Source organism: Bison bison, unplaced genomic scaffold, assembly GCF_000754665.1.
Source record: "Bison bison bison isolate TAMUID 2011002044 unplaced genomic scaffold, Bison_UMD1.0 scf7180017864146, whole genome shotgun sequence".
NCBI lineage: Eukaryota > Metazoa > Chordata > Mammalia > Artiodactyla > Bovidae > Bison > Bison bison.
Window position 1 is genome coordinate 2,213,573 of NW_011494718.1, and position 25,093 is coordinate 2,238,665.

A 25,093-nucleotide genomic window follows, 5' to 3' on the forward strand; every position below is an offset into this window, starting at 1 on the left:
ATGACCAACCTAGATAGCATATTCAAAAGCAGAGACATTACTTTGCCAACAAAGGTCCGTCTAGTCAAGGCTATAGTTTTTCCAGTGGTCATGTGTGGATGTGAGAGTTGGACTGTGAAGAAAGCTGAGCACCGAAGAATTGATGCTTTTGAACTGTGGTGTTGGAGAAGACTCTTGAGAGTCCCTTGGACTGCAAGCAGATCCAACCAGTCCATTCTGAAGGAGATCAGTCCTGAGTGTTCTTTGGAAGGAATGGTGCTAAAGCTGAAACTCCAGTACTTTGGCCACCTCATGTGAAGAGTTGACTCATTGGAAAAGACTGTAATGCTGGGAGGGATTGGGGGCAGGAGGAAAAGGGGACAACAGAGGATGAGATGGCTGGATGGCATCACCGACTCGATGGAAGTGAGTTTGAGTGTGGGTTGCTTTCTGGGCTCTCTAGCATGCTCCACTGATCTATGTTACTATTTTTATGCAAGCACCATGCTGTTTTGATTACTACAGCTTTGTAATATAATTTGAAATCACAAAGTGAGATGCCTCCAGCTTTGATCTTCTTCCTCAAGATTATTTTGGCCATTTGGGTTCTCACATGGTTCTACACAAATTTTAGGATTATTTGTTCTGTATTTGTGAAAAATGCCTTTGGAATTTCAAAAGGGATTACACAGAACTGTAATTTGCTTTTATAGAATGGACATTTTAACAATATTAGTTCTTCCAATCCATGAGCACAGAATATATTTCTATTTATTTGCTTCAATTTCTTTTATCAATGTCTTGCTGCTTTCAATATAAGGTTTTCCACCTAGGTTAAATATATTCCTAGGTATTTTATGATTTTTTTATGTAATTGTAAATGGGATTTCTTTTTAAAAAAATCTCTGATAATTCATAATTTGTGTTTATAAATGCAACAGATTTTTGTATATTGATTTTATACCTGGCAACATCACTGAACTCGTTTATTAACAATATTTGTTAAGTGTTTAAGTTTTCTGTATATAATACAATTTTATCTAAAAATAAAGGCAGTCTTGCTGTTTTGTTTTGTTTTTTTATCATTAGTGGGTATTCACTTTTATGTCAAATGCTTTTTCTCTATCTATTCATACGATCACATGATTTTTATCTTTCATTTTGTTAATGTAGCATGTCACATTGATTGATTTGTGGATATTGAACCATATTTGATCCTGGTGCATAATCTTTTTAATGTATTATTAAGTCTGATTTGCTAATAGTTGCTAATAGTTTGTTGAGGATTTCTGCACCTATAATATCTGGGATGTTGGCCTATAATTTTCTTTTCTTGTAGTGTCTTTGTCTATTTTTTGTATTGAGGTAACAGTGGCCTCATAAAATGAGTTTGGAAGTGTTAGCTCCTCTGATTTATATCCTTTTGATTTTATTCTATATGTTGCATTTTTTTTGCATAAATGGGATATGTTTTATATATATATATATATTTACTTGTATTTTTTCACTTAATATATGTCTTTATATATAGTCATAGTTTCCATGAATACATTGATTTTTTATCATATGGATAAATTATAATTTATATAATAATTATTTTATTGTGGACATTTGGGTTTTAGATTAAATAATCCTATACTATTTTTTTCCTTTTTTAAAAAAATAAAGTTATTTATTTTAATTGGAGGTTAATTACTTTACAATATTGTATTGGTTTTGCCATACATCAACATGAATCCACCACAGGTATATCTTTTATACAAGTATTTGGCTACATATATTCCTAGAAAAATACTAACTGGGTCAAGGTTTATTTTTAGGTTTTAGGAGAATGCTTACCAGATGTATATGGTAAAAACAAAGTTACTTTCCAGATAGGCTTTAAAAATGACTGCATGTTTATTTCATCTTTGCCACACTTAACATGAGTTTTAATGATTGCCAGGTGGCGATAGCGTTAAAGAATTGCCTGACAGTGCAAGAGATGCAGGCTTGATCCCTAGGTCAGGAAGATCCCCTGGGGGAGGAAATGTCAACCCACTCCTGTGCCTGGGAAATCCCATGGACAGAGGAGGCTGGCAGGGTGCAGCCCATGGGGTCTCAAGGAGTTGGACATGACTAAGTGTGTGTGCACATACATGCACACACACACACACACACACACATCATGATTACCAACTGGCTATTAACTTAAGGATTGTCAGTTATTTTAATAGTTGACAGTTTTAATGATTACCAGTGTTTAAAGTATATTATTTTATTTTTCACCTATTTTACTATTAGTGAATTGAAAATCTTACATATATTTATTCTTCTATAAATGATTTATGTCCTTTGCCTAATTTTTTGTAATAAGAAATCAGTATTATTTTTAAAGAGTTATCTCCATATTAATATGTTTTTTACATTTCTTACAGATATCATAACTAACTTGCATTGAAATTTTGTGTATGTGGTTATTTTTAACATAGTAGAGTTTTACATGGTTATGCAGTCATTGTATTGACTTTTCCGTTTGTGATTTCTGTCCATCTGTTTTAGTTTTGTAATTCCTTTTGCTTTGAAATTTCTTTCCAGTGTAAGAATCAGCCAAGAATTTCCCTATATATTTATTGTGCCTTAAATGATTTTATTATTTACATTTAACATATCTGTGTAGAATTTATTTTGGTGTGAGGTTAATAGCAAACTTGATTTCCGCCCCCCATGTACTTTGCCAATTTTTCTAGCAACTTACATGGATAAACCCACATTCCTCCATGGTTTATGATGTTTTCTTTGTAATACCAAAAAAAAAAAATAGGTTTATCAGGGTCTGTTTCAGGTCCTACTTTTGTGTTCATTGACCTGCCTGCCAATTCTCTCTCTTTTGTTTTTTCCTTCAAGGTCATGCTGTTTTTTAATTTAAGACTTTGTAATAACTTTGTAAAACAAGTTACCACCCTATTCCTACCCATTGATCTCTTTTCACAAAATTTCCTTTGGCTGTTTTTTTTTTTTTTCTCATGGAGGGGGCATAATAAGCATTGGGATTAGTCATCTTTTAATCTCATTTCTCAATAAAAACATTATCAGAGAAGTAAACTTTTTAATTTTTAACTTGAAACTATATATTCAGTTTATTCATCTAATGCCTTTATCAACTTCTCTGAAAACACATTTTAAAAACTGAAAATAAAACACAGTTCTGTTTCCAATTTTCACATGCCTGAGGATGATTTTCTTTTCCTTTTGCCATTTTTAACATTTTGGATTTTGTTATATAATGATATAGCTTAGCTGATAGATTGTGTCTTAGGAATAAGAAAATATTCCTTCCTTCATTCATACAGCACAGTTTTAGAGCCTCTTCACCATGAGCCAGGTACTGCTGTTGTTGGTGCTGGGGTTGTAGCAGGGAGCAGGATAATTCCAGTGGGGAAGACAAATATTACATAAATACACAGAAGCATGTACTGTAGTGTAGAAATAAGCACTCTGAAGAAATACAAAGCAAAGTAAAGGGCAGAGGATGAGTGTCACCCTCGTGTAAGGTGATCAGGAAAGTCCTTTGTGGGGGATTAGGTGGTGTTTACAGACACTTGAAGGAAATGAGGAAGTTATGAGAGAGTTAATTCTTAAGTAGGTTGATAACAAATCCGGGGCCCTAGAGGAGGAGAAAAGGACAATTTTTTTTTCTACTTTGCTTTGTCTTAGTCACATAAGACTTTTTTTCTTAAGCTATGAGTTGTTATGGCAATGATCTGCTTTTTCTAAGACGAACTTTCTTTAAGCCCAGAGCTAATGATTACATAACAAAAGCAACACAGCTTGCTCAAGGGTTTGTTTTCCTTAAGCTCTGTACTTAATGACTATGTAACAAGAATATATCTTGCTCCAGCACGTTTCTCCTTCTTAACAAGAACCTTCTAACTGATCCTGTTATCTTAAGATGTATGTTGTGGGAGTGAGTCTGGTAAGACCTTTAAAACCTTGAGACATTCTTTTAATCTATTCTTAGTAACCAATGACAAAAGTATATAAAGCCCCACCTAAACTACTAAGCAGGCAGAGAGTGCCCCACCCTGTTCTGATGTCAGAAGCTTCTCTTTCCCTTTTTCACTGTAGTAAAACTTTTGCCACATGAAGTTCTGAGTGCCTGAAGCCTTGTCCCTTGTCCTGAAGCCAAATTCTCTTCCGAGATCACAGATCTGACACAGTTCACAATAAGCTATCAGATATACATGAGCAGTTCTCCTGGGTTCCCTTACCCTACTGCTCTCCACCCGGGTGCCCTTTCCCAATAAAATCTCTTGCTTTGTCAGCACATGTGTCTCCTCGGACAATTCATTTCCGAGTGTTAGACAAGAGCCCAGTTTCGGGCCCTGGAAGGGGTCCCTCTTCCTGCAACAAATGGTGACTCTGGTGGGACTCTTCTTCGCTGAGGCTGACATCCTGACCACTCAGGGTACTCAGGGGCCAGCTTGCCTGCCAATGGACCAGACCCAGAGGCTGCAACTGGTACCCTTTTGTCCCTGGTCTCCTGACGCGGACAACTGGCCAGAGTACCCCGACCAGTAAGGAACAAGAGACTTTATTGACCTCTCTCCCCTTCCCTCTCTCTTTCCTCTCCTTAACCCTTCATATCTTTCCCCGTTTTTTCTAGTCCCCCGGTCCTGGATGCAGGAATCTGGTCGAAGGGCCCTCAGCCTGAGCTGAGGATTGGAGACTGATCACTTCATCTTGGCAGAGAACTCAAATTCTGGTTCTGGTCTGGTCTGATTTCTGGCAGGGCCGAGTTCCAGTCCTCCCTTCTCTGGAGGCCCAGGGAAAAGTCCCATAACGCCTGGTTACCTGTAGGTGGCAGGAGACGTCTGTAAGGCCACCCCTTTCGCCCCCCTCTCCCGCCTCCTCCCCCTTCTTCTTTCAACCTGGCTTCCTTTCCTCCCTTTGAAATCTTTGATGTTAGTACTTGGATCTGAGGTTCTGTGTCTCTATAGGAGGTTTTCTGAGAGACTGTATTCTTGTATTTAAGGGCTTCCCTGGTGGCGCAGAGGTTAAAGCATCTGCCTGTAATGTGGGAGACCTGGGTTTGATCCCTGTGTCGGGAAGATCCCCTGGAGAAGGAAATGGTAACCCACTCCAGTATTCTTGCCTGGAGAATCCCATGGACAGAGGAGCTTGGTGGGCTACAGTCCACGGGTCACAAAGAGTCGGACACGACTGAGCGACTTCACTTTCACTTTCATACGTGTATAACTGGTATACCTGTATACAGTATACATTATATAGATTCATCAAGAAGATCAGTGTGTCCAGAGGATAGTGAGTGAGTCAGAAAGCAGTGGGAGATGAGGTCAGAGAAAGGGGTCAAATGAAAGAGTTGGGTTTCATGAGTATGGGAAGCAGTTGGAAGATTCTGAGCAGGAGAGTAACATGATTTGGTGTTTCAGTAGTATCTCTCTGGCTGCCAATATAATAAGTGAATGGTGGTGCTATTCATTAAAATCACTGGCAGAGCAGTGGATGTTGGAGTGGTGGGAATTGGTACATTGGAAGTACCTATTAGTCACTTCTCGTTGTTCAGTCATTAAGTCATGTCCGACTCTTTGCAGCCCCATGGACTGCAGCACGCCAGGCCTCTCTGTCCTTCACTATCTCCTAGAGTTTGTTCAAACTCATGTCCATTGAGTCGGTGATGCCATCCAACCATCTCATCCTCTGCCATCTTCTTCTCCTTTTGCCTTCAATCTTTCCCAGCATCTGGGTCTTTTGCAATAAGTCCCCTCTTCACATCAGGTGGCCAAAGTATTGGAGCTTCAGCATCAGTCTTTCCAATGAATACTCAAGATTGATTTCCTTTAGGATTGACTGGTTTGACTCCTTTCAGTCCAGGAGACTCTCAAGAGTCTTTAACATCACAAATCAAAAGCATCAATTCTTAGGCACTCAATCTTCTTTATGGTCCAACTCTCACATTCATACATGACTACTGGGAAAACCATAGCTTTGTCTATATGGACCTTTGTAGGCAAAGTGATGTCTTTACTTTTTAATAAACTGTCTAGGATTGTCATAGCTTTCCTTCCAAGAAGTAAGCATCTTTTAATTTCATGGCTACAGGCACCATCTGCAGTGATTTTGGAGCCCAAGAAAAGAAAATCTGCCACTGCTTCCACTTTTCCTCTTCCATCTGCCATAAAGTGATGGGACCAGATGCCATGATCTTAGTTTCTTTAATGTTGAGTTTTAAGCCAGCTTTTCCATTCTGCTCTTCTATCCCTTCAAGAGGCTCTTTAGTTCCTCTTCACTTTCTGCCATTAGGGTGGTTTCACCTCCATATCTGAAGTTTTTAATATTTATTTTAGCAATCTTGATATCAGATTGTGATTCATCCAGACTGACATTTCACATGATGTGCTCTGCTTTTAGTCACTTCAGAGGTTTAATTAATTGGACGATGTATGAATCTGGGGCACAAGACCAATTATTGGAGGAATATGTGTTGGTTTAATGCCGTGGGGTTGGGTCGGATCATTCAAGGTGCATATTGTTTCCTAGGGCTTCGATTACAAATAGTCATGAACTTTGTGTCTTAAGAATATAGTAATTCTTGTTGCTCGTAGTTCTGGAGGCTAGAAGAACAAAATCTAGCAGGTCCTTAGTCCCTCCAAGGGCTTTATTGGGAAGTCACTTTGTTTTTTCCCAGCTTCTGACACCTGTAAAGTGCTCCTTGACTTGTAGCCACATCACTCCAGTCTCTGCTTCCATGGTCACATTGCCTCCTCCTCTTCTGTGCATTGGATTAAAAGTTCATCTGATAAAGTTTATCCAGGATAAACTCTTCTCAGAATCCTTAATCACAACTTTGGCAATACAAGCTAGGATTCACTATTTTATAAAATAAAGTAAAATCACAGTTTCAAAGGATTAGGAGGCAGACGTGTCTTTTGGGGGCCACCTTTCGTCATGTGTCTTTTGTATTGGCCACCTTTCAGCCCAGTACAGGTAATGACTGTGGATTGAAAAGCCAAGCGGTCCCAAGACTGACCTCCAGAGCACAACAGTATTCAGAAGTCAGAGAGAACACAGAGGCAGTAAAGAAAACTAAAGGTAGTCAGTGAAATGTAGGAGAGAGAGTCAGAGTGTGATCACTGATGAAGAAGAGTTTCAATGAGAAGGAAATGATTAGCTGTGTGAAAGCAGCTGAGTGGTGTACAAAATAAGGGCCCGATTTTGGTTGTTAGATTTGGTAAGACCTTGACATTGGTGAACTTGCCAAAATTGTATTCAAGAGTGGCATATTTGATTCCATTGTGGTCCCCAGTGCTGAATCCAGCTTCTGTTGAAATACTATAACCCTGGTTTAGCCGGCATTGTTGTGCTTAGTCACTCAGTCGTGTCCAACTCTTTCTGATCCCGTGGACCGTAGCCTTCCAGGCTTCTCCGTCCATGGGGGTTCTCCAGGCAAGAATACTAGAGTGGGTTGCCATGGTCTCCTCCAGGGGGTCTTCACAATGCAGGGATGAAAGCCAGGTCTCCCACATTGCAGGTGGCTTCTTTACTGTCTGAGTCACCAGGCTAGCTCAAAAACACTGGAGTGGGTAGCCTATCCCTTCTCCATGGGATCTTCCTGACTCAGGAATTGAACTGGAATCTCATACATTGCAAGTGGTTTCTTCAGTAGCTGAGCTACCAGGGAAGCCCTGTTTTAGCTGTTACATCTGTGACTGGCCAGTATAAAAAGTGCTTCAATGTATAAAGTTATTTTGCATTTCTTTCTTCTTCTTTTATTTCTATTTGAAGATCTGTGTGTGAGTATGTTGTGTCAGTAACCTTGGTTCTTCAAACTAGTTTATGCTCATGGTAGAGATTTTGGAAATTGTTGTTTTTCAGTCGCTAAGTCATGGCTGACTATTTGCGACATGTCGCATGTCAAACTCCCCTGTCCATCATTATCTCCCAGAGTTTCCTCAAATTCATGTCCATTGAGTCAGTGATGCTATCAAACCATCTCATCCTCTGCTGCACCCTTATCCTCTTGGCCTTCAGCCTTTCCCAACATCAGGGTCTTTTCCAGTGAGTGGGCTCTTTGTATCAGGTGGCCAAAGTATTTGAGTTTAAGCTTCAGCATCAGCCCTTCCAATGAATATTCGGGGTTGACTTCCTTTAGGATTGGCTGGTTCGATCTCCTTGCTGTCAAAGGGACTCTTGTAAGTCTTCTCCAGTGCCACAATTTGAAAGCCTAGCTTTCTTTATGGTCCAGTTCTCACATCTGTACATGACTACTTAAAAAATCATAGCTTTGGCTGTATGGACCTTTGTTGGCAATGTGATGTATCTGCTTTTTAATATACTGTCTAGATTTGTGATAACTTTTCTTCCAAGGAGCAAGCATCTTTTAATTTCATTACTTCAGTTACTGTCACCATGATTTTGGAGCCCAAGAAAATAATATGTGTCATTGCTTCTATTTTTTCCCCTTCCATCTTCCATGAAGTCATGGGACGTGATGCCAAGATCTTAGATTTCTTAATGTTGAGTTCCAAGCCAGCTTTTTCTCTCTCCTCTTTCATCTGCATCAAGAATCTCTGTAGTTCCTCTTCACTTTATGCTGTTAGAGTGGTATTATCTGCATATTTGAAGTTGTTGATATTTCTCTCAATAGTCTCGACTCAAGCTTGTGATTGATGCAGCCCGGCATTTCATGTGATGAGCTCTGCATAGAAGCTAAATGAGCAGGGTGACAATATATAGTCTTGCTGTACTCCTTTCCTCAATTTGAACCAGTCTGTTCTTCCATGCCAGGTTCTAACTGTCGCTTCTTGACCCGCATACAAGTTTCTCAGGAAGTATTAAGTTGGTCTAGTATTCCCATCTCTTTAAGAATTTTCCACAGTTTGCTGTGATCCACACAGTCAAAGGCTTTAGTGTAGTCAGTAAAACAGAAACTGAAAGTGTGTGGAAGTGTTAAACCACTCAGTCGTGTCTGATTCTTTGCAATCCCACGAACTGTAGCCCACCAGACTCTTCTATCCACGGGGTTCTCCAGGCAAGAATAGTTGAGTGAGTTTCCATTCCCTTCTCCAGGGGACCTTCTTGACCCATGGATCAAACTTGGGTCTCACTATATTGCAGGCAGATTCTTTACCATCTGAGCCACCAGTGAAGCAGAAGCAGTGGAATTTCCCTGCTTTCTCCATGACCCAACGAATGCTGGCAATTTGATCTCTGGTTCCTGAGTCTTTGAAATTTTGGAAGTTAAAATAAGAAAAAATTAAAATGAGTTATTTAATTTAAAATTTTTGAAGTGTAGCCTTTTTTTCCTAGGATCTTTGGTGTTTGATCACTCAGTTTTTTAGGTTGGGCTCTAAGGCTTCTATACAGAGACCACTGAATTAAGTGTGATATGATTGCCCAGCAGTATATAAAGGATAGTGTCACTAACAATATATCACCCTATGACTCTAGGTTGATTTTTGGGTTTCAGGGTGCCAATGTGATTGGCTGGGCATGCACCCAATTGTTGAAGAGGAGACCTTTCTAAGTAGAGGGAGGCTCTGCTGGTGATGGGAAGGCAGATGGATCCAGTGTGTTTGTAGAACATGAAAACATGTTTTCAAGAGCCATTGTTCCCATTTTCTCCCATGACATATTCAGGGGTTTCCCTGGTGGCTTGGATGTCAAAGAGTCTGCCTGCATTGTAGGAGATCTGGGTTCAATCCCTGGATTGGGAAGATCCCCAAGAGAAGGGAATGATTACCCACTCCAGTATCCTTGCCTGGAGAATTCCATGGATAGAGAAGCCTGGCGGGCTACAGTCCACAAGGTCACAAAGAGTGGAACGTGACTGAGTGACTGAAACTTTGACTTTTCAACATGACATTTTCATGTGGAAAAATCCTTACCCAGATGTTAAAAAGAAGGAAGTGGTAAAAATTCTTTAAATTTCAGGAAGCTAGTAATGGAATCAAGGAGGTATTACTGTTTTATTAATAGCTTGCATCTTTATAATGTCTCCATTAAATTAGTGAAAGGTCCAGCTGGGAGACTGGGAGGGAGAACAAACTGTTTTGAGTCAGAATAAGTTTAAAGTAAAAATTATCAAATTCCTCTCAGTCTAAAGCAGGCAAATTGAGACTGAGAGGAGGAACAAGGATGTCGTTGAGGATACTGTGATGTGACTCTTTGAATGATTCAAGGATGAGATCCTCCCAAGCTCTCCTCTGCTGCTGCTGCTGCTGCTGCTAAGTCACTTCAGTCGTGTCCGACTCTGTGCGACCCCATAGATGGCAGCCCACCAGGCTCCGCCATCCCTGGGATTCTCCAGGCAAGAACACTGGAGTAGGTTGCCATTTCCTTCTCCAATGCATGAAAATGAAAAGTGAAAGTGAAGTCACTCAGTGGTGTCTGACTCTTAGCGATCCCATGGACTGCAGCCTTCCAGGCTCCTCCATCCATGGGATTTTCCAGGCAAGAGTACTGGAGTGGGGTGCCATTGCCTTCTCCAAAGCTCTCCTCTAGATCCCCAATTTAGCCCCACAGGACTGAGATCATAGACTCTAATCAGAAGCTTCTTTCTCTGAAGCAGCTATTTCTTGATGAAAGGGCCCACTGAGCTTATTTACTCAATAGTCAGAATTTTCTCTTAAAGATTTGGCAAAGCCATTTCTATTATTTTAAATTACCTAAATTTTATGTGTAAAGTCAGTGGAAACTGGAAAATGCAGACCTCTTAAAAATGCCAAATTACATGTAGACTTTACCAATTATTAGTGAGTAGGCCACTATTTTTAGGGAGTTGAATAAAGAGAAGAGGAATACTTTTTAATTTCATGATCTGAAACTTAGGGTCTGAACTGATAACATACACTGATTACCAGCACTCTTGTCCGACTTTTGCCTCCATATATTTTGCTTGCCACAAGTCCAAGTGAGAAAAAGGTCTTGAAATTGGAAATAAGGAAACTCATTTTATACAAGCCATGTTACTTGTTAATATGGGCTATTATAGGCTGAGAATGAATTTTAGAATTTTAAGTTCATTGTGCTTATCTTCCAATCAAGCCAAAGTTACTGAGAGTACCATATGGTTTTAGAAGATATGTTTGGTGTCTTTGGAAACTTGAGGCTACTAAATCATTAACAGCTGACAGAATGGAGTAGACCAAATGTACTTGGAATTGAGTTCTTTGTAGTGGGGAAGTTTGTGGATTTCCTGGTTCAGCCCATCTGATGAGAAGAATATCTCATAAACATGTTAGCTAGTTGCACAAGATGAATAATTTTGCCTGAGAATATGAGATTGATGAGAGTGAAGATAAATGTAAAAGACTGTGTCATCAGCTGAAAAAAATTAAAGAGGAAAATAATATTGCCAGTTTTAAAATGTTTCATCAGGTTCAGGGCCAGATAATTCTTTGTTGTAGGGTCTGTTCTTTCATGGTTTAGCTGCATCTCTGGCTTCAACTCCTGAGATGCCAGTAAAACTCTTTCCCCAGTTGTGAAAATCAAAATTGTCTCCAGACAATGCCAAATGCCCTCATGAGGGCAAACTTGTCCCTGAGTGAGATCCACTAGGCGAGGCTACAGAGATAACCCCCAAAGCCACATTGCAGTTACACGGTCAAGATTGAACAGGATGAAGAGGCAGATTTATGAGAACTTGTGCTTATTGAGTGTGTTATTGGGGTGGAATTTCATTTGGGAAACACAATAATTAAGGTTTAGCTTCTATTGTATATTGTACTGATGAAAGATAGACTATTTTTTTTTAAATATAGAGTTTAACTGAGAGCAGTAGGTCTACTAAAAATATGGGTGATTAATTGTCTTCTATTTTACCTCCCTCCAAAAAGCCTGACAGAAATATGTAGAACCGCCAAAACGAAATCAATGGTGGCATGACACTGCAGAGACTGCTTAGGGTATGCTTTCTGCTTGCTTAAATTTTACTACATAGAGAGGCTACTCGGGGACTTACATAGTCTCATATGCGTGTATTCATATAGAGACACAGTGGCACTTGAGGCCGAGACTGCATTCACCAAATGCCTGGGCAATCGTCAGCTTTTCCCGGTCTCCTTCTGAGTTAGGCTGGGGCCATGTAACAAACCGTCCAGTGAAATGTGAGCGGAACCTAACTTAGGGGCTGGGGAAGCTAAAAACCAGAGTGTGTCTTCCATTCTCTCCTCCCCTGCCATAGTGGCTTTGGGGGCCTCCCCAGAACACGTCCTCTGAACCAAAGAAGGGCTGCTCCTTTCTTTCATTGTCTCTGTCCTCTACTGTCTTATTTTGGAATGTCTTTTAGTTGGACATTGGACTTGCTGAATTGACCTGCTTAATTCTCATATTTCCAGTGGTCATCATTCTATTTTTCTGTGTTTTGGAACTCAGCTGGGGTTTGGCCATGGGGAAGAGAAGGGTCAGCTAAGACTCAAGAGCACAGGCATCACTGTCAGCTGCCTTTCTTCATGTTAATGATCCTCTGATGAGAGAGCCACATGCTTGTGAAGTAAACTTCATATGATGTTACGCATCATCTAGCAACTTCTGTACTGAATGAAGGTTAGGGGATTTGAGGAGTATTTTTCAGTAAATAAAGGATAAAGTGATGAAATGACAAGGGGTGATACTTGAGAGGCAGGATTGCATGATCTTTAGTAGCGTGTAGTCTGCTGTTCAATTGCCTGAATTTGAAGCCTAGTTTTAACCTTTTTTACCTGTGTTCTGTGTCTATATATATATATATATATATATATAACGTGTTCTGTAACATATAGTTCTTATTCTTTTTTTCTTTCTCCTTCTTCCTCTTCCTCCTCCTTTGGTTGATCTTCCTTTCAAGTGCTTCTTTTATTGTCAGTGCTATCTAGATGTTTGTTATCACTAGTTAATTGGGTTGCATATCAAAAGAATTACAGCAAGCCTATGAGTGCAAGAATATTTTGAATTCTATTAATAGCCTGTTGTATTTCTAACTGCATACTCTAATGGTTAGTATAAATAAGTTAAGTGCTTTCATAATTCTGATTGCTTTCTCTTTTCTACCGAGCATATGATCACTGCTAGCATAAATCATACTCTGGTTAAAGAGAAAGGTGCCCTTTCTTCTGGGCAGTTTCAGCTCCATGTCAGTGCACCTGTTGGCCAGCAGAACACAGGCTGGATTTCACCCCTGCACGCCCCCTGGGCAAGGCATCTCTGTGTAGTGTTCAGTCTGCATGACTGGGGCCCTGGTGGGGGCATTACCCCCGGAAGGAAATCTGACCTAGGAAAGCCAAAGCTCATGCTCCAAGGTGAATCCTGTTAACTCGATTGGATACTAGTGGTTGTGCCTGATTTCTTTGTCCTTGTTGCTGTGAAAGGGTGAAGGTAAGTGCTAAGCTCATCACTTGAAGTGTTTGAGAATGAGTGGGAATCCACAAGTTATCAGGTGGTGAGCATCTAGATTTAAACCCTTGAGATTGGATGAGATCATTTAGGCATAGTGAGTGGAATAAGAAGGCAAATGGACCAAGAAACTCAAACTTTCAGAGAGGACATAAAAGTACAGGAATGGGCAAAGGAGACTGAAAAGGAGACCTTAAAAAGGGAGGGAGAGAGTGAAGGTGTATCGTCACAGAACGTAAGGGAAGAGAGAGAAAACCACGCCTACATTTTGGCCACCTGATGTGAAGAGCTGGCTCATGAGAAAAGACCCTGATGCTGGGAAAGATTGAAGGCAGGAGGAGAAGGGGACAACAGAGGACGAGACGGTTGGATGGCATCACCAACTCAATGGACATGAGTTTGAGCAAGCTCCAGGAAATGGTGAAGCACAGGGAAGCCTGGCATGCTGTGGTCCATGGGGTCACAAAGAGTTGAACAAGACTGAGTGACTGAACAATAACAGCACTTTGTGAATAGCTATTTGGACCACTTGGTTGTGCACATTAGGATGGTGATTTGTAGTCCATTGAAAGGTCATGCTGACATTCCTCTTTCCTCACTGATCAACCTTCTGTCTCCTAGGTAAAAGCCTCCGATGCAGATGCAGGACTCTATGGCTTTGTTGAGTATTTTCTTTATGCTGGATTCCAAAGCTACGAAGCACCTCAAGCATTCCAGATAGACCCACATGATGGGCGCATCTGTGTTTCTCAAGACACTGACAGGGAAAGAGATCCAGCCACCTATGATCTCTTGGTGAAAGCTAAGGATGGGGTAAGTCTTTATCTGTGAAATTTTACACACACTCAAAAGTGAACCACTGTGTGTGCATTTGAGAGTACCAAGGATTAACAATCAACAACTGGCCAATCTTGTTTTATAAATCACTACCTCTTCCCTTTGCTGGAGTGTTTGGAAGCAGACACCAGACATATTATTTCATTTGTAAATAATTCAGTAATAGCTCTAATGAATAATGACTTTTAAATACACAACTACACTACAGGACATTCGCAGTAATTCTTTATCTAATGTATATTCCACTTTAAATTTACTGGATTACAAAAAAAGATTACAAACTTTTAATAGTTGGCATGTTTTAATCAAGATCCAAATTAGTCCACGAATGAATTTGATTGCTATCTTTCTTAAATTTCAACGTGTAACAGTCAGCCCTCCACCTAGGCCCCCCTACCTTTTCTCCTACAGTAGTTATTTTTGGAAAAAATCTCATCAATTGGCCTATAAAATTTCCATATTCTAAATAAGGTTGATTGCATCATTGAGATTCATTTAATTTTTTCTTTTATCACAGTTTCTATAAAATGGTATTTTGAGCTAGAGACTGATGAACTTTGGCTTTATTCAGGTGGTGCTCTGTGCTTCTTATTGCATCAGCAGGCACATGCCATTATTTCACTAGGGGTTTCAGTGGGGCGAGTTTTGAATTCTGTTATTTTTTGCATTTATTATCTGAAATTCTTCAGTTAAAAAGAATGTTCTCTCATCAACTATTTGATTGGCTTGAAGTATAATTCTTCAAGAAAGGCAGGATAATGCTTATTTCACTTTATTTTACCAGTTTTTTAAATGAGTCAATGCATTTACTATCTTCAAACATTACTGATGATTTTTTTCTTACTTTGATTATAAATTCTTGTTTTTGTTTTTTTTTTTTTGTATGTTTGATGTGTTTCATTCATTGTTTTGGTAAAGAATCCACCAGCAATGCAGGAGGGTCCAGTTCGATTTCTGGGTTGGGTAGAAGCCAGCCCAGAAGAAGGGATAGACTACCCACTCCAATATTATTGGGCTTCTCTGGTGACTCAGACAGTAAAGAATCTGCCTGCAAGGCAGGAGACCTGATTTCGATCCCTGGGTTGGGAAGACCCAGGAGGAATATCTTCTGGAGGAAGTCATGACAACCTACTCTGGTATTCTTGCCTGGAAAATCCCTGTGGATAGAGGTACCTGGTGGGCTACAGTCCACAGGATCACAAACAGTTGGACAAGACTGAGTGACTGAAGCACAGCACAGTACATACATTGCTGACTTGTTCCTTTCTAAAGTGAAAGTGAAAGTCGCTCAGTCGTGTCCGACTCACTGTGATCCCACGGACTATACAGTCCATGATTCTCTAGGCCAGAAGACTGGAGTGGGTAGCCATTCCCTTGACCATTGTCTGAGCCACGACGGAAACCCTAAGATCTATAGGGGCACCTTTGATTTGGCTCTTATGTCTTTTTCGGGTGAACTTTTAAACTAACATATAAAGTACATACAGAAGATTGCACAGATCATTAACTTTACAGTTCAATGGATTTTTTGCAAAATGAAAGCATATGCGTAGAAGCCCCTCTCTTGGCCCCTTACTGTGACCATCCCTCCTGCCTTTTAAAGATAATCTCTATTGATTTCTACCACCAAACATTACCTGTTTTTAAGCTTTCAGTGAATGATTTCATACAGTATGTGTTTTTATTGTTTATTTTGCAGGATATGTGAACATCACTCATGCGATTGTATGTAGCAGTAGTTCATTCATTCTCATTGGTTTATAGTATTATTTTATGTGAATTTACAATAGTTTTTATCTGTTTTGTAATTGATGGAATCCATTTTAGGCTTTGGCAGGTGGGATTTCTATTCACTGTTATACATGTAATTTATTGAACAAAAGTAAGCATTTGTATTGGCCATATATTTAACATGGAGTTACTACATCATCAGAAAATCAAGTAACTTTTTAAAATAGTTTTATCAATTTATACTCCCACGAATTTCATTTGTTCCATATCCTCCCCAATGTTTTATATTTAGTGTCATGTTAGTGATAGCAGTTCTGTACCTGCGTGGTGGTAGTCACATTGGGGTGTGCATTTCCTTGATAACTAATGAATTAATATATTTAATTTTCATTTATAAAATTATAAATGAAAATTTTTATTTATTTATTTTTCATATATTTGTTGGCTATTTCTATAACTGGTTTTGTGAAGTGTCTAATTCTTTACCCATTTTCTCTTATACTATTGACTTCTTTGTTATTGATTTGTATGAATTCTTTAAATTTCTGGCATGCAAACCCTTTGTTAGATACATTAATGCATCCATTTTCTACAATTCTGTGACTTGCCTCTTTTTTTCCTTAATAGAGTTTTTTGAGGAATAATAATTCTTAATTCCAATGTAACTCAGCTTATCCATTTGTTTCCCTTTACAGCCAGTACTTTTTTCTGCCCCTTTAAGGAGTATTTGCTTATATTAGGGACATTAAGGGCTTCCCTAGTGGCTCAAACTGTAAAAAATCTGCCTGCAATGCCAGATACTCGAGTTAGATCCCTGGGTCAGGAAGATCCCCTGGAGGAGGAAACGGCTACCCACTCCAGTATCCTTGCCTGGAGAATACCTTTGACAGAGGAGACTGGCCGGCCATGGTCCATAGGGTCACAAAGGGTTGGACACGACTGAAGTGACTTAGCACAGTGCATAGGACATTAAGATATTTTCTTTCAAAGATTTAATTGTTTTAACTTTTGTACTTATTATTTCAGTCTCGTGGGAGGAAGTTTCATGTTTTCCCAGTGTGGATACTCGGTTGACCCAGCACCATTTGCTGAAATGGTCAGGCTTTCCTCACTGTGTGCAGTGTCACCTCTGTCATAAATCATGTGATTATATATGTGTGTCTACTTCTGGACACACTATTTTTTTTTAATTGTCTCCCTTTGTACTAGCTATATATTCTCTTGGTTATTTAGCTTTATAATATGTCATGATATCATGTATTTTTTTAGCTTTGTCCATTTTCAAGATTGCTTTGGTTGTCCCTGATCATTCTACATTTTAAAGTACATTTTAGTATAACTTGTTCAATTTTCCATTACAGTGCAACAAAGATAGCCTTCTATATGCATTATTCTATGCATTCCCTTTACATAGTCTGTTTTAGAGACTTTTCCTAAATTTTTTTTATCTGCTTTATACCCACTTATGTAGATCAGTACTGCTAATACCTTTCTGGTCTAATTTTTTAAATTACTGGGAGAAGCTACCTACCTAAGACATGAATTGATGGAACAAATGAGTCTAAATTTATTACAAGTATTTTCATCATAGGGGATTGAATGCAAAAGTAGGAAGTCAAGAGATACCTGAAGTAACAGGCAAGTTTGGCCATGGAGTACAAAATGAAGCAGGGTCAAGGCTAACAGAGTTTTGTCAAGAGAGTCCCCTGGTCAGAGCAAACGCCCCCTTTCAACAACACAAAAGATGACTCTACACATAGACATCATTATATGGTCAATACTGATATCAAACTGATTACATTCTTTGCAGCCCAAGATGGAGAAGCTCTATACAGTCAGCAAAAATAATAGCTAGTGCTGACTGTGATCCAGATCATGAGCCCCTTATTGCAAAATTCAGGCTTAAATTGAAGAAAGTAGGGAAAACCACTAGGCTATTCAGGTATGACCTAAATCAAACCCCTTATTATTATACAGTACAGGTGATGAATAGATTCAAGGTATTACATCTGGTAGACAGAGTGCCTGAAAAACTATGGATGGAGGTTCATAACATTGTACAGGAGGCAGTGAGCAAAACCACCCCACCCCACCCCCCAAAAAAAGTAATGCAAGAAGGCAAAGTTGTTGTCTGAGAAGTCTTTATGAATTCCTGAGAAAAGAAGAAAAGCCAAAGGCAAGGATGAAGGGAAAGATATACCCAACTGAATGCAGGGTTACAGAGAACAGCAAGGAGAGATTAGAAGGCCTTCTTAACTGAACAATGCAAAGAAATAGAGGAAAAGAATAGATTGGGAAAGACTAGAAATCTCTTCAAGAAATTTGGAGATATCAAGGCAAAATTTCATACAAGGATGGGCACAATAAAGGACAGAAATGGCAAGGACCAAATAGAAGCAGAAGAGATTAAGAAGAAGTAGTAGGAATACATAGAAGAACTGTACAAAAAAAAAGTCTTTATGAACTGGATCATGACGATAACGTGGTCACTTATGTAGAGCCAGACATCTTAGAGTGTGAAGCCAAGTGGGACTTAAGAACCATTATTATGAACAAAGCTAGTGGAGATGATGGAATTCTGGCTGGATTACTTAAAATCCTGAAAGATGATGCTGTTAAAGTGATGTGTCAGCAAATTTGAAAAACTCAGCTGGGCCACAGGTCTGGAAAAGGTCAGTTTTCATTCCAACCTCAAAAAAGGGCAGTGCCAAAGAATGTTCAAACTACTGTGCAGCTGTGCTCATTTCACGTGCTAGTAAGTTATGCTAAAATCCTTCAAGCTAGGCTTCAGCAGCGCATGAACCATGAACTAGGTTTAGAAAAGGCAGAGGAGCCATGGATCAAATTGCCAACATTGGCTGGATCATAGGGTAAGCAAGGGAGTTCTAGAAAAACATCTACTTCTGCCTCATTGATGATGCTAAATCTTTTGACTGTGTGTATCACAACAAATTGGAAAATTCTTAACGAAATGGGAATACCAGACCATCTTACCTCAGTTCAGTCACTCAGTCATGTCCGACTCTTTGCAACCCCATGGACTGCAGCATGCCAGGCTTCCCTGTCCAGCACCAACTCATGGAGTTTACTCAAACTCATGTCCATTGAGTCAGTGATGCCATCCAACCATCTCATCTCTGGCATCCCCTTCTCCTCCTGTCTTCAGTCTTTCCCAGCATCAGGGTCTTTTCCAATGAGTCAGTTCTTCGAATCAGGTGGCCAAAGTATTGGAGTTTCAGCTTCACCATCTGTCCTTCCAATGAATATTCAGGACTGATTTCCTTTAGGATTAACTGGTTTGATCTCCTTCCAGTCCAGGGGACTCTCAAGAGTCTTCTCCAACACCATTTTACCTGTGTCCTGAGAATCCTGTATGCAGGTCACGAAGCAAAGTGAACTGGGCATGGAATAACTGAGTGGTTCAGAATTGGCAAAGGAGTATAGCAAGGCTATCTATTGTCACCCTGCTTATTTAAGTTCTATTATGTGAAATGCTGGGCTTTATGAATCACAAGCTGGAATCAAGATTGCCGTGAGAAATGTCAACAACCCCAGATATGCACATTATACCACTCTAGAGGCAGAAAGTGAAAAGTGCCTCTTGATAGGGTGAAAGAGGAGAGTGAAAAATCTGGGTTAAAACTCAACATTAAAAAAACTAAGATGAAGGCATCCAGTCCCATCGCATCATGTCAAATAGATGGGGAAAAAGTGTCAACAGTGGCAGGTTTGTTTTTTTAGCTCCAAAGTCACCACGTATGGTGACTGCAGCCATGAAATTAGAAGACACTTACTCCTTGGAAAGAAAGCTATGATAAACCCAGACAGCATACTAAAAAGCAGAGACATCACTTTGCTGACAAAGTCATATAGTCAAAACTATGATTTGCCCAGTAGTCATGTATGAATGTGAGTGTTAGACCATAGAGAAGGCTGTGTGCCAAAGAATTGATGCTTTTGAATTGTGGTGCTAGAGAAGACTCTTCAGAGTCCCTTGGAATGCAAGGAGAACTAGTCAAGCCTAAAGGAAACTAACCCTGAGTGTTCATTGGAAGGACTGATGCTGAAGCTGACGCTCCAATACTTTGGCCACCCGCTGTGAAGAGCTGACTCATTGGAAAAGACCTGATGCTGGGAAAGATTGAAAGCGATAGGATAAGGGGGCAGCAGAAGATGAGATGGTTAGATAGCATCACTGGTTCAATGGACATGAACTTGGGCAAACTCCAGGAGATAGTGAGGGACAGGGAGGCCTGATGTGCTGCAGTCCATGGGGTCTCAAAGAGTCCGACACGAGTTAGTGACTGAACAATGAGCAACAATGTTCATGTAGAAACTAACTTGAAGGAAAGTGATTTAACTCAATAAAAGTACCATGGTCTATGTGTTTAGAATTTACCAACCCCTGTATATGTGGTTTCAGGAATGTTTTGCTTCTATGTTAGAAAAGCAGTGGAAAACAAAAACAATAGTAGACAGAGGAGTTTAGATTAAGTCTATGTGATTATTTACGCCTCAGTATATGCATATAGAAATATTTACCCAAGCCTTCAGAAATATATTATTAATAGACTTTGTGACAGTTGTAAAAGGCATCCTAGGACTAAATAACCAATTTAAATCCAATGCTGCAGTAGTTGACATCTGTTTCTAATTAGTTGGTTATCTAAATAGAAGTAGGATCACTTGATGCCAGAAATTTTTTACTGCCAAAAAAAGGAGTGCATCAATTAGGAACATTGGCAGTAGAATAAAAAAAAATCAATCTAGATTTTAATTTAAACCTCCTTGCCTATTTCTTTCTGCTTCCATATTGAACCCTACTCTACACACTTACTCTATGAAGAATGCTTTCTTTCCCTCTCAGCTCACCAATCTCTATTGCAACATTCAAGTTCCTCTTTAACCACACCATCCCTCCATAGAGCTTTCCCAGACTGAACAAAAGAGACGCTTCCTTTCTCCAGTTATAAAAGGTATTTGATTTTCAGGATAACTAAGAAAGTGTGTAAAACCATATAGAAGCTTTTGCTAGTTTTTAAAAATCAAAGAAGAGACATTCTTCAAGTTCAAGATATCTACGGTCTATATGTTTGTGTTCCCCTCAAATTCTTATTTTGAAATCCTAAAACCCAAGGTGATATTAAGAGATGGAGCCTTTGGGAGGTAATTAGGTCATGGAGGTGGAGCCCTCATGAATGGAATTAATGCCCTTGTGAAAGAAGCCCGAGAGAGCTCCTCAGCGTCTCTGCTGTCTGAGGACACAGCAAGAAGTCTTGGGCTTCACCAGAAACCAGCCATGTTGGCACCCTAATCACAGACTTCTAGCCTTCAGAACTGCAAGAAATAAAGTTCTATTGTTTATAAGCCATCCCTCTATGGGATTTTGTTATAGACAATGGTGTATGTGAGTATTCTGTACAATGTTGTATGTATATATTCCTCTATAAAAACTCTTTGTTTTATAGATGGAAAACCCTCCCAACACAGTACAACACACTCTTGTTTTGTTGGGATAGAAACATCCTTCCTGTTGGGACTTCATCCTCTTGTTGAGGTGACATCCTAAGCCCAGCTCTGTTATAGATGGCACCTGGTCTGCACCCTTCCTGGCTTAATATAGATTTTATTATTCTTCATATATGAGTAAGGAGATGGCCGCCATTGAAAAGAGTTTATTATACTCACAGATCCCAAGAGGAGGGGCATGCCACATCATGAGAGGGAGTGTACACAGTGTATGCACGATGGGAGGCACTGGGGCCAATCAGGAAGCAGAGGAAAGAGGAAAACTTTGGGCAAGGGTCTTTGTTGTGGTTTCGGAGGGAAGGAATGGGAGAGGCAGAATAAGCAGGCTTAAGATTGGCTGGATTGAATAGTTTCAGTAGCCTGGGACATAAAGGCTGTCTCCAGTCACCTGGTACCTGGCTAGGGGGTGATTAGGACAGTTGATTATGGGGTGATTAGGGCAGGTGATGGGGCTTCTCAGGTAGCCTATGATAAAGAATCTGTCTGCCAATGAAGGAGTTAGCAGAGCAGGTGATTATAGGGTGATCAGCCCAGAGTGTAGAGAGCCAGTACAGGAGGCGGTTGAGAGTGTTGTTTACATTGGAAAGGCACACTTGCCTGATACTGGCAGCCCCTCCAGGACAATCAAGGCCCCAGATGTCAAAGCATCAGGATACAGAAAAATAAGATGCAGCCAGTGCAGACTTTTCCCAGAAAGGACGTCAAAGGGCTGACGAGAACCCTGGTAGGTAGCAGAATACACAGAATTAAATCTTTGCAGCTACCTTGTCTCGCTCCAATGTCTTGGAAGTAACATTCAAAGGTATGGAGGGAATTCACTACTCAGTTTAACTTCTGACCCGTTGTAGCATCTTAAATCATCAGAGAAAGTTTTTGTCATGGCTTGTGGGCTGCTCTCAGCATTTTCTTCTCCTTTGTGTCAAGTCCCAGGTTCCCCAGCAAGATTCACTCAGTATTTCTCAGTCCTGGGCAGAGTCACCCTCCTCCCCACTTTCCTCTCTGTTGTCATCATCTCCCTCATCTTTACTTCTTCCTTCTGAGTCCTGTATCTCATCCCCCTTCTCTTCCAAGGAGTCCTGTATCTCATCCCCCCTTCTCTTCCAAATCTACTTCAGATGCTCTTTGTTTTTGGATCTATCTCCGCTGTCTTCCATTCTTCCATCTTGTGGAGACCAAGGAAGTGCAAGTCTGAGGGTGAAGTGGTGGTCACCTGCTTCAAACAAGCCCCGTAAACCTAGAGCAGCCCATGCGTCAGGGCCAGCATGATGTGGAAGCGAGGACTTGGCTCCATCAGAGGCCACTGGCTTCTTCTGAACTCTCTTCCTCCTTCCCTTTGCCTGGGACAGAGGGCACTTCTTCAGTGGTGATCATGATCTCATCCTCTGCATCCACAACTTTCAGCCCTCCCGGGGCTCCTGGATGATGCTTCCCCACTTTCCTGCTTGTTATCACCTTTGCATTTCACTTTTTTAAAATTAAAGTTGTTACAATATTGCTTCTGTTTTGTTTTGGGTTTTTGATTATAAGACATGAGGCGTCATAGCTCTCTGACCAGGGATCAACACCATACCCCCTGCATTGGAAGATGAAGTTTTAACCACTGGACCTCCAGAGACATCCCTGGGTTTCACTTTCTTTTTTTTCTGCCTCACTTTACTTTTTTTTTTTTCTCTGACCCAGATCCCTTCAGCAGTCCCACAAACCAGTGGTTCATCCCAGTGTCATCAAAGCACAGGTCAACAAAGTAGACACCCATCAGGCTCTCTTTCTCTTCCTCACCACAGACACCCCAATACCCAAGGAGCATTGGCTGATAGTTCAGGACACACCTGTCTAAACACTGACTATCGGAGTGAGTGAGCTCTTCTCCCTGACGGGAAATCCAGGTCTATACCCATTTGCCTTTTCTTCTTTCCTTAGACTTCCTTGGATTTTATTTGAATGCAGGATGTGTTGGTACCCCTTGTTGAAGTCTTCCAGTAGCCTCCACAGACAATCACCATCCCCTGAGGGGTGATGGACATTTGGCAGCCTGGCCTGGGCGTGGCCCCGTTCCCTCATGGCAACAGCTTCCTCATGTGAACGTGCCCGGGTTAAAGGCATGTATGTCATTGTCTCAGATGTCTCTTGTACTGTTGTGGAAGCCACCAAGAAGAGTTAGCTGTGTCTTCCAGGCTCCCACCTGATATTGCCTTGACCTAAAGGACCTCCTGATGATTTGACTTGCTCCCAGGTCTTGATTACCAAATGCAGGACCCAGAGATCTGTGTGGTGAATAGGGTCATTTCATCTTTCTCGGGATGAGCAGAGAACAATACATTCAACACTGCTGAGTGGGGGATTATGATATTTCTACTATATGAGTCTTTCTAGCATCTAGCATCTAAAAATGGGCTACCAGAGCCTCAGAGTCTCCTCCTTCCTCAGCACCTGGACACCTTCCTCTCCATCTTGGTGGCCATTCTCTCCTTCTTGTCCATCACATGTGTCTGCAATGGCAGGGGACCCCTGAGGGAGCTGCACACTTAACCTGTGTGGAAGCAGGTCCTCTTGGGGGCAGACCTGCTGATATATTTTTAAAGACAAATTTTAGAAGAGTCTTCCCTCACCCCCAAATCATAGCCTTTAAACAGCTTCCTAATTTCACCTTGTTTGGACCTAAAACTGCCTCCAATTTTCCTTGCGTTTGCCTCAGAATATATATGAGCAAGCAGCGTGTGTGTGTGTATGTGTGTGTGTGCACACTTTGGTGTGAAGTATTTACTCTGCTGTCAGTGTAATCTTTGTCAGTTTCTTCTGAGATGAACTGTGTGTATCTGTAGGGTGAAGTCTTCATCTGTCATCATCACTCTGCAATATCTGCCCACAGCACAAGTTATTAATCAAAACAGTTGGTAAAGATGAAGATATCAAGGTTGATAATGACTTAGTAGACTGTCCCATAAAAGCCATCTAGCTTGGATCTGAAAAATTAATGAACTCAGGCGAGATATTTTAATCTAAGATGTTGGATTCTGGGCAATAATGAATTTATTTAAAACAATGAACTGCACCTTGCCAAAGGCCTTTAACTTACAGAATTACCTTGGTAATCTATAGTTTTTCCTCTGATCCTTTCTCTTTCTAATATATGTCCTGAAAGCTCTTTGGAAGAAATTGCTGAGAACCCATTTGCCTGTTGTTGCTAAGAGATATCTATTCATCAGTAGAAGAATTTTTCTTATACCTGGATGTTCTGGGCTTCTTCTCTGTTTATCCCTATGATGACTGTCACTATTTTTAAACTCAATCACTTCCTCTATTCTACCCATAGTACTTCTGAAATAGGCCATTTTTCCTGCTACAGTTGTGGCTATTTACCTCAAACACAGAAGTCAGGAGGATGCTATAAAACTACGTAATGAAAATAAGTAATTGGATTACACTACAAGTCAAGTGATTTTTCACAGTAATTGAATTATTCCATATTTATATCTAACTCCTGTTTCCTTTTAGAATTCACTGTTAGCAATGAATGTTTCTTTTTTTGGTGTGTATGTTTATTAATATTCTATCTCTGTTTTTTTGACATCTCAAATACTGTAGCTGAAATATGTGTCTGAGATAAAGCTATTTCAACTCTATCTCACCACTCCAGGCTTAGGGG

The 25,093-nt window shown here is 40.3% G+C and overlaps 1 protein-coding gene across 1 annotated transcript in view; it reads left to right on the forward strand.

Moving 5' to 3' along the window:
* The window catches only part of DCHS2 (dachsous cadherin-related 2), a 323,756-nt gene that overhangs the window by 115,207 nt on the left and 183,456 nt on the right, over positions 1-25,093 (forward strand). Inside the window, exon 3 of the mRNA XM_010840797.1 lies at positions 13,972-14,163. Coding sequence (XP_010839099.1) covers positions 13,972-14,163 — 192 coding nt within the window. The remainder of the gene's footprint in view (positions 1-13,971; positions 14,164-25,093) is intronic.